Source organism: Dermacentor variabilis, chromosome 1 (genome assembly GCF_050947875.1).
Source record: "Dermacentor variabilis isolate Ectoservices chromosome 1, ASM5094787v1, whole genome shotgun sequence".
Lineage (NCBI taxonomy): Eukaryota > Metazoa > Arthropoda > Arachnida > Ixodida > Ixodidae > Dermacentor > Dermacentor variabilis.
Window position 1 is genome coordinate 212,735,917 of NC_134568.1, and position 19,801 is coordinate 212,755,717.

The following is a 19,801-nucleotide window of genomic DNA, read 5'->3' on the forward strand; positions in this document are numbered from 1 at the left end:
AAAAGAGAAAAGAGAAAACTGACGTGCTGTAAGGCTCGCCTTGGCAAAAACCATGGAGCCGCCGGCGAACGCAGTGCCGTAGAAGGCGACCATGGCATCCAGGCCGGTTTCGCAATGTATGCCAGCCATGTCTCCTGGCCCGAAGCCGAGGCTGGCCAGGCCGGCAGCGACGCGGTTGCAGGCATCCTCGAGCTCCCCGTAGGTGTAGCGCTCACCCGTGTTGCTATGCACCTGGCAGTCAGAAACGGGATTTGAGACACTGCTCGCCAAGGAGAGTGCGAGACGCAAAAGTGGCAAAGAAAGTGACAAAGCAAACGCCGAGGGTATTCAAAATTCCGCAAGCTAGGGTGTTATGAAGGATGCGCCGAGTTTCTCGTTCGCACGAGTTTTACCCGAGTTTGCTCGATGACAGTCAGTGAACGGAGATAGCATGGAACGCGCCAAAATAGCAGGCAAAAAAAGAAACAAAAAATGTCGAGAAAAAGCTGCGTATGATAACATGAGCGCACCCTACGCAGCACACTCCTTCCGAGTTTCAAGCAGGCTACGCAACGAAGCGCGCCAGCGCCGGGTATTGTTTAGCAATAACATGCTGTCCAGCTGTCTATTTGCACACTTGCCGTGAGCCTCTTGCCACGCTTTTCACGGGCGCGTCAAGGGTGTGCCTCCTCTTCATGGCATTATCATTCTATCCTCGGTCGAATGCGAACAGTGCACATGCGGCGCATTCATGCACCTACACTTTACCTCAATGTAATACGTTACAATACAACAAATGAAATAACGAACATTTTCTTTCTTAAAGTATCTGTTTTTCGTTTTGACTCCTATATAAATTTCTGATGAAAGACGGATAACGAGTTATTAAATTATTAAATTATTAAACGAATTATTAAATTTTACACTCTCTACCGCGAGCGGCGACAGTGAGGCGAAAGCTTACAAGTGGATACATTCTAGAGTGTCGCACGCATGACGAATTCATACGGCGAACAGTCGATCACCAGGGGTGCTGCAGTGCTATTCTCGATAAAGTAAGCCTTGACAATCATTTGACCATGCCCTGTTCATTAGGAGGGGGTTGGCAACGCTGCGTCACGGCATTGCTGTTCGCCCATGCGCTTCACTGATAGTAGTCCTCAGTACATCACCGATGACAGTGCGTTGTCCGTGTTTCATTTCGGCGGTCAAAACTGTTGGTGCCACTCAGCTGAGCACCGCGTCGCTGTTGCCGAAAAGTAAGTTACGCGTGGCCCGATCGGGGTGGGTGCGCGCACAAGGGTTACACAAGGTAAATATACCTGGTAGCGAAGCTTCCATAGGAGCCCATACGTTCAAAACATGGCGGTCCATAGGCGGTTCATGGGGCTTAAAGCCATCTGTATGTGGTGGGAACACTTCCGGTGGAAGAAAAAATAATGTGACGCCATGTCCGTTAAAAGCAGAAGTGACGTCATTTTGTTTTCGAAGGCGCGAAATTTGTTTTGTTGTCCTGCCTTTGGAGCTATATATTCAAATGCCCCGTCATTCGACTTGATGGGCGTTTCGAGCTTTCAGCGTAAAAAGGGATGCAGGAAAAGGCCAGCCGTACGGTTGTCGAAATCGCATCCCTGCACAGAACATACTTTCTTTGGAGGCCGACGAAAGTGCTGACCCTATTGTCGGACGCCAAGCCCGTCCGCCGGCGCAGTCGCACGAAAACAACTACACAATTATCTGGCGGTCGTAACTCGCTACTTTTGACTGAACAGATTAAGAAGCGATGAAGCTATCCGCGTCACCAAATTCAGACAAACTTCGACAAGCAAGAAAGCGCAAACTGTGAGGGGGGCGTATTTCAACAGGTGAGCTTTACGAGTGCGCCTTTCTGCCCATTTAAAGACGTGCGTTGCATTGCGAGTGATAATGGCGTCAACGCCCCCTGTAGCGATGGGCGCTGAAAATAAATGCATTTATTAATAATAGTAAAATTAAATAAACTTGTATTTTCTTAACTCGTCACGAATATATAAAATTGACTAGGAATTTATTTTCGTTGAATGAGTCTAACTGCGTCTCGCTTGAATTAAAAAACGCGTTTTTCTTTCCCAATGTTTGTTCCCTCCAAACATAGTCACGCTTCAATCGCTGCTCCCATAAACCCCCATGCTGATGTCGGTGACAATCTGTACTGAACCGCTTATCGCCCTAAGCTTCGCGACCTATTTGAATCGACCTTGGGTTACATGCCTCGCGCGGGGCGTAACCCTCCACTCGGTGGCCCCGAGACGATAGTGCAAATTGACGAGTGCCTTCTTTTCGGCAAGCAAAAGTACAATCGCGGCTGCCTGATGACCGGCGACAACGAACCGCTGAGCCGCCCAAACTACGGCGGCTTTGCAGATGTGCGCGACCAGAGGAGAGCTGCGACTTTTCAAGGTCGACCGACGAGGCGCGGCGACGCTAGGCTCCATTATTGCAGCCAATGTTCAACCGGGTACCATTATTCACAGTGTTGAATGGGCCGCATTACAACTGTCTCCAAAATTTAGCGGGTGGTAACAGAGCGAGCCTCAACCTGCATTGCGAGACATTAAACCCCAACCTGAACTTTGAGAACGCCATCGCGGGCACTCACACACAAACAATTGAAAGTTCTTGTCAAAAAGTGTATACTAGCCACCTCGTCAGCGGCGGGTACAGGGTAACAGCGCCGCTACTGGAGTCCCACCTGACATGGATATGGTGGCAATTAATAAACGGTCACGCGCGCTGCACAGACCCGTTCTTGCGTTTGTTAGAAGCCCTGGATCGCTCGGGACTACCGACTATAAAGATTCTTTCCTGCGATTGTGAGAAGCTATAGCTCGGCGCGACCTCGTATGAAGGTGCATCACAAAGAAAAAGCAAATAAAGCCTAGTTTCCTGACCCTACCGAGACGGCAAGGCTTTTGCGGTTTCCGTCGTGAACGCGTGGGACAAAGTCATCAACTGTGCTTCCGTCCGGATGACGAATCACGAGGTGCCATTGCACTTGCCATGCGAAACGGTCGGAGAGAAAGGGTGTGTAGCGATTCAAAAGTGGCCGTCAGTGCATTCCAGAAAGGCCGGGTAGCCCGGCAGGCAATTCAAATTCTGAAAGGCGCAAACATGGCGACACCTCCATACACTCCATCCTTTGGTTCCTTGCCCACGTCGGGGCGATTGAGGGCGTTCCTCTGTACCTCAACGAGTCTGCCCACGAGGCTGCGCGTGGCTTTACCGACCACGCTGCCCTCGGTTCGGGCGACTCTCTCCCCGAACACTGAGACACTCCTATAACGCACAATGAACTTACGAAATTCTTTTACTTAGAGAGAAAGGCTTTCCCGCAGCCTCACTCCAAGCTAAGCAGGCCGCAGGCGGTCACACTCAGACTCCCGCAAACGAACTCCTACCCAAATCCGGCGGCATATATTCCGAGATTCACCTGTTCTTGCGTGGCCTGTGGTGAGGTTGCTACTTTGCCTCATATGCTCTGGGAGTGCGGGTCGCTGGGCCCGAAGTTCACCAAGGAAGGGTGGGACGCGCTCCTGCGAAGTCCAGTCTTTGAGGACCAAATCCTAACCGTCCAGCACGCCCACGATCGGGCGGGCAGACTAGATCTGCCAGTCCCGTCGTGGGATTAGCCGGGTGCGCGTTTTATCGCATTTTGCTGGACCAAATAAAAGTTTACTCACTCACTCACTCACTCACTCACTCACTCACTCACTCACTCACTCACTCACTCACTCACTCACTCACTCACTCACTCACTCACTCACTCACTCACTCACTCACTCACTCACTCACTCACTCACTCACTCACTCACTCACTCACTCACTCACTCACTCACTCACTCACTCACTCACTCACTCACTCCTAACCCTTTGCTTGAATGAGTGTTTTCCTACATTCCAGCGGGCTTACAAGGTAAGCGCGTGGCCACTACTGCGCTAGCGGATGCTCATTTCGTCTTGCAGCCTTACTTTTGCGCGAGCAATGAGTGATCTGTTGAAAGCCCACTGCGAAAAGCCGACGCACATCAATCTGGCTCGGAAATGAGAGCGCAAGCACGTAGCGAGCCGCGCCAATCCAATCCATAGGAAAGAGGACGGGGAGCGTTCTCGTGGTATAACGCGACACGTATTAAATTACAAATTAGTCTAATAAACATTCAGTGGACATCTCGTAAGCATTAAAATGTCTGTAAGGCACATAAAAGTGACTAATAATATTGTACTAAATGCCTTTATTTTATAACTTGCTTGTGCATGTAATCCACTCGGTGGAACGACAAACAAGTGGAAGAAGGCACCGGCCATGCACCGACGGTATGATCACGTGAGCCCGAGTTTGTTTTTGCTGTGACAGAGTTACTAGCGCGAACAAGATTAGCGAAAAAAGGTGGGACAGGACAGTTAGTTGAAATGTAGCGCTCTGTCCTGTTCCACCTTTTTTTCCGTAGTCTTGTTCGCGCTAGTAATGATGTCACAGAAAATGCATCAACAACAACTAGCCCAACTTTCTGCGTTAATTACTCCAGTTGTTGACCACCTGTAAGGCAACGCCTAAGGGATGATGGCCACCCAGAGTGAATCTAGATGAACCAATGAAACAGGAGGCCTGCCGAGGGACAAACTTTGTTTTGGTGCCATTAGTTCTTTCATCTTGGGCGTCGACAGAGCTTGTGAAGATCCCGAGGCGCATCCAGCATAGCCCTCCTGGACATCTCACACACCTAACTTGCCCGTAACCAAGATGACTATGTTCCAGCTAGTAGCACTGTTAAACCTGAGACATTCGTTTTCGAAGCTTGGGTGGTGCGAGGGAGGTATGGCAGCAGAAATGGTGTCAGCAGCCCGCATGTTAAAACCTTAATTACGATACTAACCCGAGGTCGGCCATCCTGTAATGTTAAACAAGGTATGTGTTAAACGGAATTTCACATATCCCTCCCTCGGAATTCAAACTGTACTGCGCCTTTTTAAGGCACGTTAGCTATACAGTGAGAATAAGCAAAGCCCGATACAAGGGCTTAAGTTCCTGACATAGGTTACCACGGAGAAAGAGGGGAACTAGACAAAGACGTCTTGTTTCTCTTACCTTTGCAAGTAGTGCTAAGTGCATCCTTGTTCAGCAGCTGAACACCTATGCCCTCCGCACAAAACAAGCTCTTACCATGTGTAAACTTATCCAGTCAAGGTAAAGACAACTTCGCCGCATTCTTTGAAATATCTGTATCGCAGCATCCAGCCGAAAAAAACAACAACATACAGGGAACTATGTCTGGCAGTATTGCTCCAACACGTAAGCAGAACAAAATCGGCTCAAACCACAGAAACTGTACCCCACCAGTCTATTTTTTTTACAAAAATTCGAACATAATTTGGGGGCAGAATCGCTAGAGTTGCAGCGATGGGCGTTTCATCAAGAGAGTTCAGTATCCCTGTTCATCCGAGATCCCCATGTCGGGAGCCACGCTCATGATCGGTCGATAGTCGAAGCCGCTACCACGAGAGGCATAAGCCGAAAACTTCTCGTTTGTCTCCTATTTTCTCTTCCCTGTTTCAAGCGGATACGATAGTTGTTGGCGGCCGTTTGTCCTATCAATGTGGAAGTCAAAGTTCCGCGGTAAGGGAGAGCTGATGAGCATAATTCATTGTTTCCTTACTTCTTTATTGCGCCCATGAAAAGAACAGGAAGTATCTTACGTCATATCGAAAGTATCTAAAAGCCGAGAGTGCTATAAATGCACCGCGCCAGAGAGTCACAATCAGTGCTTCAAAACGGTTGAATGGTGCCCCTTTTGAAAGTTTGCGCATAGGCGCCGTTGTGCGTTATGAAGGTGTTACATAGACTTAGCTGGGGGATCAGGTAGATAGGTCGGATGCAACAGAACGAAGTAAGAAAGAAATGTTCCAGTTACTTATGTGTCTGAACGCATAAAACGACGTCTTGTTAAGAAAGTAACTGGAACGCCAATGCATTGCTCCGCAAAGTTCGGGAATTAATGTCTCGAAACTGGTCTCATCCTGAGAATTCGTTCCAACTGGATCCGTCTTGCGAACTCTGCGGCTAGAATAGTAGACTAGCTCACGAACTAGAATTGTGGTATCTGCGATAGGCAACCATCAAAACTTTTGAAACTGTTCGCTGAAGCACCCGGTATATATATTTGAATATTTTCTCGCTTGTACACAAATTGAAAGAGACAGTTTGTGTATAGTAAATTTCGTTAAAAATTGCCTTATTTATTGCTTGTCGCAACCTGACAATGAGTGTGATAAAACAAGGCGACCAGATGCACGTAGGGCGTTGTGTTCGTGTTGTGTTCGTTGAAGGGGAGAAATGTGGTTTCTCAACGCTCCACATAGATATAGAGTGCTCACTTGCATCGATATCTGTCCCTCGACACTCCAATAAGCGTTGTTATCTCTTCCATGCGAAGAGAAACGAATAATCGACAATTTGGGATAGCGAATTCTCGAATTGAATGCTCATAAAATAGCAAGGCCTATTTGACTCGTATTCAAAAATTACGAATATCCGCACACCCATTGAAGAAAGTGAAAAACCGAAAAGCATATTTTGGTGACGCAAGAACAAAAAAGGATATACGCAACGTCGCCCAAGCCGCGCGTGTTGGCACAGGAAGGCGACCAGCTGTTCTTATCCGTTAGGTTTCAGGAGCGCAGCACGAAGCCGCGTAAACTTATGGTGGTTCTAAAACTCGCAGTATGCGTTAAGATCGAGGAAGGAAAGCGTAGAAGAGGCCCCGGCCAGCAAGGACCTGTTGGAGAAAGTGTGGCGGAAGTCACTTGTTTTTCGCGAAGGAGCACTGGGACTGGTGCCCCAAATGTGAACATTGCCATAGCAACCGCGTTCCTGAAGCTCTCGCTGCTGCTTTCGACCTCTGAAAAGTGAGATAAGTTGTTTCTGCCCGTGTATTTCTCGCAGCACGTTCTGTTCGCGAGGCAAGCTGACTTTGGAGCGTTGTGTGTAAGCATGAAAGTTGTGTTTAAGGTCTACGAGTGTAAGTGTCAGTGAACAACAGAGACACTCAAGTAATCAAGGCGCGGGTTTTCGTCGTCGTCTTGAACGTGCCACGGAAAAGCACAGGAGCAAGGTCGATCCAAATAGGTCACGAAGCTTCGGACGAAAGGTGGTTCAGCACAAATTTTAACTGACATCAGCAAGGGCGGTTATGGGAGCAGCGATTGAAGCGCGACTATGGTTGGAGGGAACAAACGTTGGGAAAGAAAAAAAAGCGTTTTTTAATTCAAGCGAGACACCAGTTAGATTAATCCAACTACAATACAATTCCTGGTAAATTATATATATTCGTGGTGATTTAAGACCATATAAGTTCATTTAATTTTATTATTAGTAATAAATACATTTCTTTTCAGCGCCCATTGTTACAGGGGGCGTTACAGGGGGCGTTGACGCCGCTATCACTCGCAATGCAATGCACTCTCGAAATGTGCAGAAAGGCGCGCTGGTAAAGTTCACTATCGATAAGTTTGCACAGCACAAAAGACGAGGACAGAAGGAAGAACACAATACAAGCGCTGACTTCAGCTGATCTTTATTTGCGAAATCGCCAGAACTATGTACATGAGCAAAAGTAATAAAAAAACTACTTTTGCATAAAGAGGAAGCTTTAGCTCGGGTGCTCCTGTCTAAATACATGTTAAAGGAGAATTCATTTTTCTCGGCAACCACTGCACCAAATTTGACGAGGCTTGTTTTATTTAAAAGAAAAACTTAACATCTAGTGACTCTTGTTTCGGATTTTTCATTTAGGTCGTCACTCTTTTATAAAAAATTGGCAAAAATTGAAAATTTTCGAAAAACGATACTCTCAAGTTTACAACACCGTAACTCGGCAATGAAAATTGATAATATAATTCCGTGAATTGCATCTAATAGTACATCTAAAGCGGACAAAATGCATATGTTACACATTAATATAAAGAAATTAGTAATATGGAAATACAGCTTTTGCAGAACCCCTGTAAACAACGTAACAAATTCACGTAAGATGTAAAATGACATACAGAATTTGCCCGCTTTGACTGATCTAATGGATGCCGTTTACAGAACCACGATATCTATTTTTTATGCAGAGCTATGAATCTGTAAGCTTCGTGCTTCTATTTCTTTCAAACTTTCAAATTTTTGAAAATCTTTTAAAGAAAATTCAGGACCTAAATCAAGATTCCGCTACCAACAGTCACTACAATTTAGCTTTCTTTCTCAAATGCCACACATTTCATTCAAATCGGTCCAGGGGTTATCTCAGAAAAACGTTTTTGCGTTTTACAGGTATATGAATAGGTCGCGACGAAATTGGGCCCGAGCTAAAGCTTCCTCTTAAGTCACGTGAACCCCTATTGCATCATGGCCAGATACTTGATTTCATTTTTTGTGAGGGCATTAGACAACATGCTGATGCAAAGTTCGCCCAGCCGCTGTATCTTGTCAGCCTCGTATGATTTCACGCGTAAGCTGCTCTCGGTGTTTGGAAATTATGACGCAGTTCCGACATGTTTCGGCAATATCGACATGCTTGCGCTGTGCAAACATGTCGATATTGAATCACCAACTCGTCCAAGCTTCCACCTTATTGTAAAGTTCACTTGTTGAAATACGCCCCCCCTCATACATTGTGCTTTTTTGCTTGTCGAAGTTTGTCTGAGTTTGGTGACGCGGGTAGCTTCATCGCTTCTTAACCTGCTCAGTCAAAAGTAGTGAGTGATGACCGCCAGATAATTGCGTAGTTGTTTTCGTGCGACTCCGCTGGCTGATGGGCTTGGTATCCCACGATAGGATCAGCACTCTACACCTAAAGCTTTTGTCGGCCTCCAAAGAAAGAATGTTCTGTGCAGGGGGGCGATTTCGACAACCGTACAACTGGCCTTTTCCTGCATCGCTTCCCGCGCTGAAAGCTCTAAACGCCCATCAAGTCGGGACATTTGAATATATAGCTCTAAAGAGAGGCCAACAAAACAAATTTCGCGCCTTTGAGAACAAAATGGCGTCACTTCCGTTTTTAACGGATATCATCATCATCATCGTTCATCATCATCATCATCATCATCATCATCATCATCATCATCAGCAGCAGCAGCAGCAGCAGCAGCAGCAGCAGCCTAGTTACGCCCGCTGCAGGGCAAAGGCTTCTCCCATACTTCTCCAACTACCCCGGTCATGTACTAATTGTGGCCATGTTGTCCCTGCAGACTTCTTAATCTGATCCGCCCACCTAACTTTCGGCCACGCCCTGCTACGCTTTCCTTCCCTTGGAGTCCAGTGCGTAACCCTTAATGACCATCGGCTATCTTCCCTCCTCATTACATGTCCTGCCCATGCCCCCCCCCCCTTTCTTTGTCTTGATTTCAACTAAGATGCCATTAACTCGCGTTTGTTCCCTCACCAATCTGCTCTTATCCCTTAATATTACACTCATCATTCTTCTTTCCATAGCTCGTTTCGTTGTCCTCAGTTTAAGTAGAGCCCTTTTCGTAAGCCTCCAGGTTTCTGCCCCGTACGTGAGTACTGGTAAGACACAGCTGTTATACACTTTTCTCTAGAGGGATAATGGCAACTTGCTGTTCATGATCTGAGAATGCCTGCCAAACGCACCCCAGCCCATTCTCATTCTTCTGATTATTTCAGTCTCATGATCCGGATCCGCGTTGACTACCTGCCCTAAGTAGATGTATTCCCTTACCACTTCCAGTGCCTCGCTACCTATATCGTAAACTGCTGTTCTCTTCCTAGACTGTTATAGATTACTTTAGTTTTCTGCAGATCAATATTTAGACCCACCCTTCTGATTTGCCTCTCCAGGTCAGTGAGCATTCATTGCAATTGGTCCCCTGAGTTACTAAGCAAGGCAATATCATCAGCGAATCGCAAGTTACTAAGGTATTCTCCATTAACTCTTATCCCCAATTCTTCCCAATCCAGGTCTCTGAATATTTCCTGTAAATACGCTGTGAATAGCATTGGAGAGATCGTATCTCCCTGCCTGACGCCTTTCCTTATAGGGATTTTGTTGCTTTCTTTATGGAGGACTACGGTGGCTGTATCGGATATGGTGTCCCGTTATTTTTTATTCCGCCGGAAGTGTTCCCCCCACATACACATGGCGCTAAGCCCCATGAACCGCCGATGAACCGCCATGTTTTGTACGTATGGGCTCCTATAAAAACTTCGCTAGCAGGTATATTTACCTTGACAGGGGAGCGGCTGCTTCACTAAAACTGTAACAGAAGTTTCGTAGGCTTTGTTATGACGCGCGTCGGCAGCACACACGACGGCTCGTAGCACTGCAAGTTCAAAGCTGGCACCTTCCTGGTCCGGCAAGCTGATCGGAAGCGCAAAGGAAGATGGCAAACCAACAAGCCTACGTTTCCGGCTTCAAAAACGCGACGTCAGGGTCTTTTCTATTTTGTTTCTTTCGTCCATGGTTAAGATTATACTGCCGTGCCGTTGCAAGATAGGAATTAATGTAAGCACGCTATCTTCGGCGATGCATGCGCCTATCTCTTCGTGTTTTGCTTCCCGCGTAACAGTGACGTAAGCACACAGAAGGACACAGGACAGGGGATAACAACTGGCATGTTATTTTGAAGAAACCCAGTGGATATATATACATAAAGCCAACCGACGCGTACGTACACTCAAGGCAAGTCGTCATACAACGAATCTATTTAACACTCACAAAGAGAAAAGAAAAGTTATGTAGATCCGGCACACTGTGGCAATCGATGTTACGTCAAGTATTGTGCAGGCGGTTGGCTATAAGACCGTTTGAGGCTCTGCAAAGCGTTAGCGGATAAACAGACGTATTTGTGTAAGGCGATAAATTGTGCGTGTGACACTAACGTGTGCTTTATGACAGCAGCAAGGCGACAAAGAAAGTATGACGGCGACCGCGATGGCATAGCGGCTTAGATTTTTGCTACTCCGACGTAGAAACGCTACAACCTGTGCCGTGGAGACTTGGGGCCGATCCCAATGGCAGTTCAGTATGGGGCAGATTGGCGCGCTCTCGCTTTCAATAGCAACTTGTTGAAATGCGGTGTGACGTACACGAAGGATAGATGCAAGGTCAACAATCATTCACCCATTCCAATGGTGCGTCTGTAGCCTATACAATGGAAACTGGTGAGCGCACACATAGCCTCTCTTGGGTTTGCTATAGCACGTGACTCACACGCCAATAGTCTCAAAAGCGCTAGTTGGCTCGAGAGAACTGTGAATACCAGGCACCCTACGGTGCTATTAATATACACAGCTTGCGTGTGACTCCGCGTACGCTGGCTTGTCCGTGCGGCGACAATGTTTATGTACCACGGCCACGGCCTGGACCATTACGGCGGCGGTATGACGCGAGCTTCTCAGCAGTTCGCTCAGAATGCCGCCAACTTCAAATAAATCTGGATTCACATGCGGGAGAAATTGTGGCCTGATCCGCGGACTGAGCTGTCACGTGATCACTTTACGCAGGTGCCGCAGGTGAAAGTCTCATTCATGTGCGTTCGCCCAGCCGGAACGCACTCAAATAGTCCGAATGCGTAATCTAGACGCCAGCACTTTCGCGTTGCCGCTTGCCCGTTGCCGAAGCACCGCAGGCGAGCGCGTTCTCATCTGCACCTAACCCATGGTGCGAGCCCATATAGGCAACGAAATCCGACTGTCATGTGTTTTTTATCGCGAAGAGATCAACAAAAGTAAGAACTCGTCTATGCGACTGCAAAGGCGATTCCAAACAAACAGTTAACCTAGCGAGCCAGACCAATCGAGCCCATTTTGACAGACTTAAGCTAGACGACAGACGACCGCCAAACGGTTTAATGGCTGTGGGAAGCGAATTTTTTGGCGCAGGCCGTCATTTTTTTGTTATTCTTGAAAATCGCAAGATAAAAATTAAAATAGAAAAAATACTGGAACACATTTCGCACGAAGTTTACAACTCTATAACTCAGCAATAAAAATTGTTATCGCAGTTAAATAAACTGCACCAAATAATACATCCAAAGCGGATAAAATTGATGTATAATACACCAACAACTCGCCGTGGTGGTAAGTGGCTATGGCGTTGCACTGCAAAGCACGAGGTCGCGGGATGAATTAAATTGACCTCCGCAGCGTTCGCGCTTACGTTAACTATACATAGTTTACGCAACTATACTGAATGAGACGCCGTATCATACGCTTTCCGGAAATAAAGTGGGCATTCAGATTGAGTTCTCAAAAACGACGTCGTGGTAAAATTCAGGCAATTGCGTAGTGCCAAGAAAACCTAAATCTGAAATCCACGCAGGTGTGCCGCAAAAGAAATCCTATTGCATAAAGCTGTTCGGTTTGCGCAGAATACACATGTTCGAGCACGTTACGTCACGTAGGCGTAAGTGAAGTAGGCGTTTAATAAATGGGATGTGAGCATGTTTGGAGCCTCCTCTGAAGACCGCCACTCCATTAGTTAATATGCACTCTTCAGAGTCGGTAATTATTAAAATAAAGAGGTTTTTACGTTAAAACTAGCGGTGGACGAACATAAACTCGTTCGAATATGAACGGGATACGAATAGTATAGGTTGAGCATCGTGTCCTATAGTCAAAGGAAGGTGCATATATTTACAGCAAGAATATTTATTTCGGAACAATCCGGTACCGCGCCTGTGCTGACTCGTAAAAACGCTAATACTTGGACTACTTGCTTCAAAGGTTCAAAGGATTAGTTTTAAACACAAGCGCAACAATTACCATTTTAAAACAACGCACGATTAACCTGCCAACAACTTCACAGCTTGATTACAAGCTACCTTGCCAAGAAAGAAGGGTGCCGCTGCGTGACAAACGCTTTCCAAAAACGCTGAAGAAATGGTAGCAGAAAAAAGATCAGAAGCTGTGGGGAGAAAAGACAAAAAAGTGCAGCTGAAAGATTTGTACCGCAGACACGTCTGAAAGGGACCCGTTGCGAGGAAAACATCACAGGGTGTGGCGCAAAACATAAAACATCTACGTGACTAGACCGCCAAAAACAATAAAAGCCAGACTATAAGCAAGAATGACAGGCTGTCATGTAGGCTTCAGCCGTGAAACCAAAAAGAAGTCTTGTATTACCCATTTTGCTTCTGCATTGCTCCTAAAATGTTTAACGCGGTAGCGTTAGGGGCTTTGTGTCGCAGAAAATCTGGCGTCGGACGTCGTTCTGGCAAAATTATTTTTTCGGACTACCCATACCAAGGCCCTCCATGTGGCGCAAGGAAGCTACTGAAATAATTGAATTTCTCAAGCAAATATACGTACAAAAATCGTAAACTACGACTTGCACACAACCTACAGAAATGATGCCGTCGGATTGTAATTTGACTATATGAGAAAACATAATTCTGTTACGCGAGAACTCAAAGAAACCCCTTTTCCAGCGTTTCTACCATGCATAGACCGGCCACGGCGTCCGCCACGTGAGCGCGCCGGCGCGTGAGCATCTTGAAGGCCACGGAGCGGCGCGCCCGGTTCTTTGCAATACCTCAAGAAGGTGCTCGCCTCTGCCGCATCGCGGCTCACGCAACAGATGGCGTTCCTATCAGAAAGCCCGCCTTCGTGCATAGCCTTCGCGGCCATGGTTTCCCGATAAACATTACGGTTACCTACGCTACAGTTGCCAGGAAGCGTGAGAAGCAGTCAGGGATCTTTGAATGCTATCGGCGTTTCACTCTTAAGAGGAGGCTTTAGCTCGGGCCCAACTCCGACGCGGCCTATTTAAATACATGTAAAACGCAACAACGTTTTTTCTGCGATAACCCCTGGACCAATTTTAATGAGATTAGCTGCATTTGAAAGAGAAGGTTAAATTCTAGCGACTGGTGGAAGCGGAATTTCAATTAAGGGCCTAAATTTAGTTACAAGAATTTTCAAACTTCGAAAGGTTGAAAGAAGAAAAAGAAGCACGAAGTTTACAAATTAATAACTCTGCACCAAAAACAGATATCGCGGTCGTGTAAACGGGACCCGTTAGATTATTGCAAGTGAACAAATTCGATTTTTCATTTTACATCTTACATGAATTTGTTATGTTGTGTACAAGGGTTCCGCAAAAGTTGTGTTTCCATATAACTAAATTTCTGAGATTCATGTGTAACATAGCAATTTTGTCCGCTTGAAATGTACTAGTAGATGCAATTCACAGAATTGTTGTATGATTTTTCATTACTAAGTTACAGAGTTGTAAACTTGATAGTTTCATTTTCTGAAAATATTTGATGTTTGCCAATTTTATAATAAGAAATTGACCATCTAAATCAAAAATTCGAAACCAACAGTCGCTATACTTTAGGTTTTTCTTTTAAATGCAACAAACCTCGCCAAATTTGGTGCAGTGGTTGCCGAGAAAAAAAAATCAGTGCCCTTCCACTCTGTGAAGACGGATGACCAGCGAAGCTGTGTAATGTGGGCCCTTTAATGGCGAACTGCACTTCCGCCGCGGGTCGGGCCGGTATTGCACTATCTTTGAGATCGGCCCACGAATAGGGAGTGATTAACGCTTGCTTCACCTCCGCCGCGGGTCGGGCCGGTATTGCAGTATCTTTGAGATCGGCCCACGTATGGGGAGCGCTTAACGCCTGCTACACCTTCGCCGCGGGTCTACCCGCCATTGCACTATCTTCGGGATCGGCCTATGCATGGGAGTGCTTAACGCCTGCTTCACCACCGCCGCGGGTCTGCCCGGCATTGCACAATCTTCCGGATCGACCCACGTATGGCGAGCGCTTAACGCCTGCTTCATCGCCGCCGCGGGACGGGCCGGTATTACACTATCTTCTGGATCGACCCACGTATGGGGAGAGCTTAACGCCTGCTTTACCTCCGCCGTGGGCCGGGCCGGTATTGCGCTATCTTTGAGATTGGCCTACGCATAGGGAGTGCTTAACGCCTGCTTCACCTTTGCCGCTGGTTGGCCCGGTATTCCACTATCTTTGAGATCGGCCCACGCATAGGGAGTGCTTAACGCCTGCTTCACCTCCGCCGCGGATCGGGCCGGTATTGCACTATCTTCCGGATCGACCCACGTATGGGGAGTGCTTAACGCCTGCTTCACCTCCGCCGCCGGTCGGCACGGCATTGCACTATCTCTGGGATCGACCCACGTTTGGGAAGTTTTTTGTTTATCACGCCAATGCAACGAAAATTTCCTTGGACGGTAGAGGTTACAGCTTCGCTGTAAAATGAATTCTCCTTTTACATTTATTTAGATAGGAGCACCCGAGGTTCCTCTTAAAGGCGAAGCTTAAGCGCTCCATCTTTTTGTCGTTGTCTCCCTTGTGATAATTTGCGATAGTTTGTTTAGCAGAAGGAAAACAGTAACCAGACTAATATATTAGGTTCTTGGGAAATAAATTATGGGGCTTTAAGTGCCAAAACCACTTTCCGATTATGAGGAACGCCGTAGTGGAGGACTCCGGAAATTCTGACCATTTGGGGTTCTTTAACGTGCTCCTAGATCTAAGTACATGGGTGTTTTCGCATTTCGCCCCCATCGAAATACGGCTGCCGTGGCCGGGATTCGATCCCGCGACCTCGTGCTCAGCAGCCCAACAACATAGCCATTGAGGTTGTTGCGAAATATTTGGTTAGTTTAGAATATTCGAAAATATACAATTACTCCTTTTCAAATACTAATACGAATAGTTAGTGTGTCGTTTTGCCTTTGTATTCGAAACTTCGAATATTTGATAACTCCTACTTGAAACCGTTTGTAAAGGCAGATTCTAGTCAAACGGAATGTCAGACATATTGTTATCCTAAGAGGCTAGTCAATGGCAAATTGTTCTGAGGAAGAAAACGTTGTGTGAATTGAAACTCAGGTATCCTGCCATTAACAAGTGACTTATTATGAATTACATATAAACAATTAGCACTTGCAACAAAACGGCATTTGATTACACTTGCTGAAAGTATATCTGGACCCGTCCCTTTGGATGCATAGAGGGATTGCAATAACTTACGTCGTAGTTATGCCTTTAACTGAGACCTGAATTTATTCATTTATTTGTTCCATATAACCTCAAACGCTAAAGTAGTGTAGAGCGGAGTGGGTTATAGATTATTCAACAATGACAAAAATGTGGCAAGATATACAATGGGAATACGAGTGAGAGCAAGATAACCCATACAAAAAACTTATCAAAGGGCAAAATAGAACAAAAAGAAAATTCAGACAGCCATGAAGAATGAACAAATCAAAGAGAAAAAATCAAACATGCGTAATACGGCACAAAAAGAAACACACTGTAATGTGATACAACAATTGGAATGTAAAACACGAAGAAAGATTGTCAGAATAAGGGATAAACCGTGATAGAAGCAATGTTAGCGAGCAGGTGATTTCAGTATCGAGACGTGTGCTGAATGAAAGAATGCAAAAATCGTGTTTGAGCGACAGGACGCACACCCAGCTTTGTTATCCAATGCTTTCCATGGCGGCGTAGTGAACGCTGCAGGCTTGAAACACGAACTATTTTCCGGGAAGGAACACAGACCTGAAGAACGTACTAAGTAGTGCAGCTTTCGCGACGTCCTGGCTCAATAACTCACCTTCATGTAATATATCGTGGGTGCCAGAACTACAGCTACCACACCGTCTCATATATGACTAGGTGTTCTTTTTACCGGTTTTCAAGAAATGCCTCAGCCAAGAGCCCAGAGGGCACACATCCATACCCTAATATAAGTGCTCCGGAATGACGAACACCAACGTCAGAACCGGCTTCAAGAAACGAGTACTTCTTGAACTTAACATTGAAAGCGAGTTAATCTGCGGCTAGCAAGTGCTTGTAGGACGCTAACTGACTGCCCAATGTTCCACACTGCTACCGCATGCTTGTCTACCCAAATTGTTCAACGTAACTTGAAAAGAACACACCAACACGGAATTATAAGTGAAAAGCCATTGCAACATGCACTAAGCATCATTATGGGCACGTTCCACGGCAGTTTCGCTCCGTTCTTTGTTGAGCATAAAACCATAAATAACAGGAATGGCGAAGTTGGGCGGCCAACGTGTCGAACAGCGCCGACGACGCGAAAGAGAGACAAAGAACCAAGACAGCGTCAGAGTGTGCACCGTCTCTCTTATATTGTCGTTGGCGCTGTTTGCGCACGTTCACGCGTGAAGATTCATTGTAATCGAGTCACTTACCAACGCTGTGCGATCTTTGAATTTGCCCCAGACAGACCTCAAGTAGGTCGCGTAATCGGCGTCCGGCACCGGCTGATGTGGTACAGATGACCTCACTACCCGGTCTTCGATAATCGGTGCATCGCACGCGTCCATGCTTCTCTGCAGCTTGCACGAGTCTCGCCGCGCTGTCGGGCTCAACGTTTTCGCAGGGAAGGAAGCGACCGCGTTCTCAGCGCGCAATCTCGATACGGGGCTTCCCGATGCGTGTTCTTTCCTCGCGAAGAAAGGCGAGTGGGGCTGTATAATGGGCCGCAAAATGCCGGTCTTCAGCCACTGAAAACGTCCATCCGTTGCCGACACTCGATCAACCTCTTTTCGCGCCAAGGTCAGTGGTGCACCCCACGTATCTGTATAGTCTATTGTGACGAATACCGGTCCCCAGATTGTTTATTCTTGCTTCAAGTCGTTTATCCTGCTTCGGTGAGCCAACCCCCTCAACTGTGACGAGTGTCTACGAGGCGACCATAATTATCTAGCCACTGGGCACAAAAAAAAAAAAAAATAAGTGCGGTTGGGAAGATACGCGGGCTGTATAGATCAGACTGCCACCGGTGAACGCAACTGCCCTACGACATGGCACACTCGAAAGATAGCGAGACCTACCTGCAAGTGCACTGCAATCAGCGCACACTTGTTTTCGAGAGACCCATCGCATCAGCGAACTCGAGCGATCATGAACGCAGACAAAAACGGCGGTTTACACTCTGTACGAATCATTGCGAACCTATCTGTTAACATTCGCGGTGATCGCTTAGAACAAGCATTAGGAACACGGAAAATCATTATCAGGGCTCACTAACACGTGATGGTGATTAAAACATTTTTATAAGATAAAGAAAAAGAATGTGAAACCTTTGATCCTCACTGTGTAGGGGCAACGTAGCGTCTCGATACACTCGTCAGTAAAACGATTTCTTGGGCGAGTTGGTCACTTAATACAGACATAACAGCCGCGCCAAAAAACACACACAAAAGAAAGGAACACTGTCAAACACTGAAAATCGCTGCATTCACAACTGATTTTATTCAATGAAAAGAAGTTGAATATAAAGGCTGCTTCGCGCATGTGCGTTCGGAGATAAAGACCGCGTGCCACCGCAACACCCCACAGAGTACATCTTATCTTATTGCTGATGAAATGTCACTTTCCGAACTATATAACACAATTGACGCATCACTAATGCAATCACTGCCCTTTCTCTTTGTATGGAAGGCTTCCAGAAGCTCTCGTGCGGTCTTGTCTTTGCCCCTACCTAATATCTTCGCACTCTCAAAATGCAGCCAACACTTCTTGCAGGAGTAGCAGTGCTATACTAAGCACGCGTCTTCGCTGTTCTTTAAAGTTCTTTAGTGCTCCCTCAGCCGATCGTTCAGGCATCTGCCAGTTTGACCTACATAGGCTTTCCCGCAGGACAGCGTTATCTCCTATACCACTGCTGATTGGCACCGCAGATATGGCCTGGCATGATTTTTTTCCACAGCCACATTTTGCGGATCCCTCGCCGGAGATACGAGGGCTTAGCTTGGATAGCTCTACGGGAGCGGAAAGAACGAGCGGTACACCAAATCTGCCCACAACCTTCTTCAGGTTGTGCGAAATGTTGTGTAGGTAGGGTGCCACTTCCGGTCGCAAGCTTCTTTCCTCTTCCCTCGTCTTCAGGCTCGTCGTGCGCTTCTTCACTTTTTTTCAGGAGCGCCTCGATAACAGCCGTCCCGACCGACTGAGGGTAACCAGAAGCTGAAAATCTTTCCAATTGACTATTAAAGCTGGTTTGCATTTCTTGTTCGCACGATTTCTCCAGTGCTGATACCAGGCATATGTTCATAATACTTCGTTTCACCGAAGCAGAATGCCCTTCAGTTTTTAGACATACGTGTCGAGATTGGTGAGGAACGTGCGTGTTGGGCCTATGCACCGTGTGTACAAAAGCAGCTCTTATGATTCTGCCCATTGAAAGGTCGTAAAACCAGACTTCGTGACCAATGCGTTAGCACGCCGCCCTTGTTACTGACAAGAAAAGAACTTGAGCAACCACTATCTTGAGTGCAAAAAAGAAAAAAGTGCATGTTTCACATGAAGTGCGATCACGTGACTGCGACACGTGTGGGCAATGGTTATAAGAAGCCGTGTTTCTTTCGGAATAAACACTGTTGAAAGTGAGCGCTTGTGGTGTCTTCCTGTCTCGTCTCTTGTCTACATTTTGCGCTGTTACTAGCAGGGTTAAAGGTAGCGGTGCCACGTACCCGTCTTTTGTTCTTGTTTTTTTCTGGCTTACCAGGCATGCTCTCACGATGAGAGTGGATATTTTGGTATTGTGGAAGGGTAACTTACTAAAACAGCTAAAAAAATTTATTTCCTTTAAATACTGGAGGAAGCTAGTGCGAACGCGGAATCGGAAGCCCAGAGACTTCTCAATAAAGGAACGGGTTTACTCACATACGTTTGTAAAATTCTGGTGCCACATTAGCAAAACTTTTCGTTCGGAAGTGCTCGTTTCTATTGGGATTTCCCCTTTACTAATCATATGTCCGACACCGCG

General features: G+C 46.5%; 1 protein-coding gene across 3 annotated transcripts in view; it reads right to left on the reverse strand.

Annotated features, from left to right (window-relative positions):
* The window catches only part of LOC142592638 (putative 4-coumarate--CoA ligase 1), a 69,990-nt gene extending 52,281 nt beyond the window's left edge, over window positions 1-17,709 (reverse strand). For 2 of the 3 annotated variants that reach the window (XM_075704202.1, XM_075704199.1), the window contains exons 1-2: window positions 17,220-17,709; window positions 24-231 (exon numbers count right to left, since the gene is read on the reverse strand). In XM_075704202.1, coding sequence (XP_075560317.1) covers window positions 24-231; window positions 17,220-17,354 — 343 coding nt within the window. In that variant the 5' untranslated portion in view covers window positions 17,355-17,709. The remainder of the gene's footprint in view (window positions 1-23; window positions 232-17,219) is intronic. The other variant, XM_075704210.1, reaches the window with a different exon arrangement.
* Between the last annotated feature and the right edge of the window lie 2,092 nt (window positions 17,710-19,801).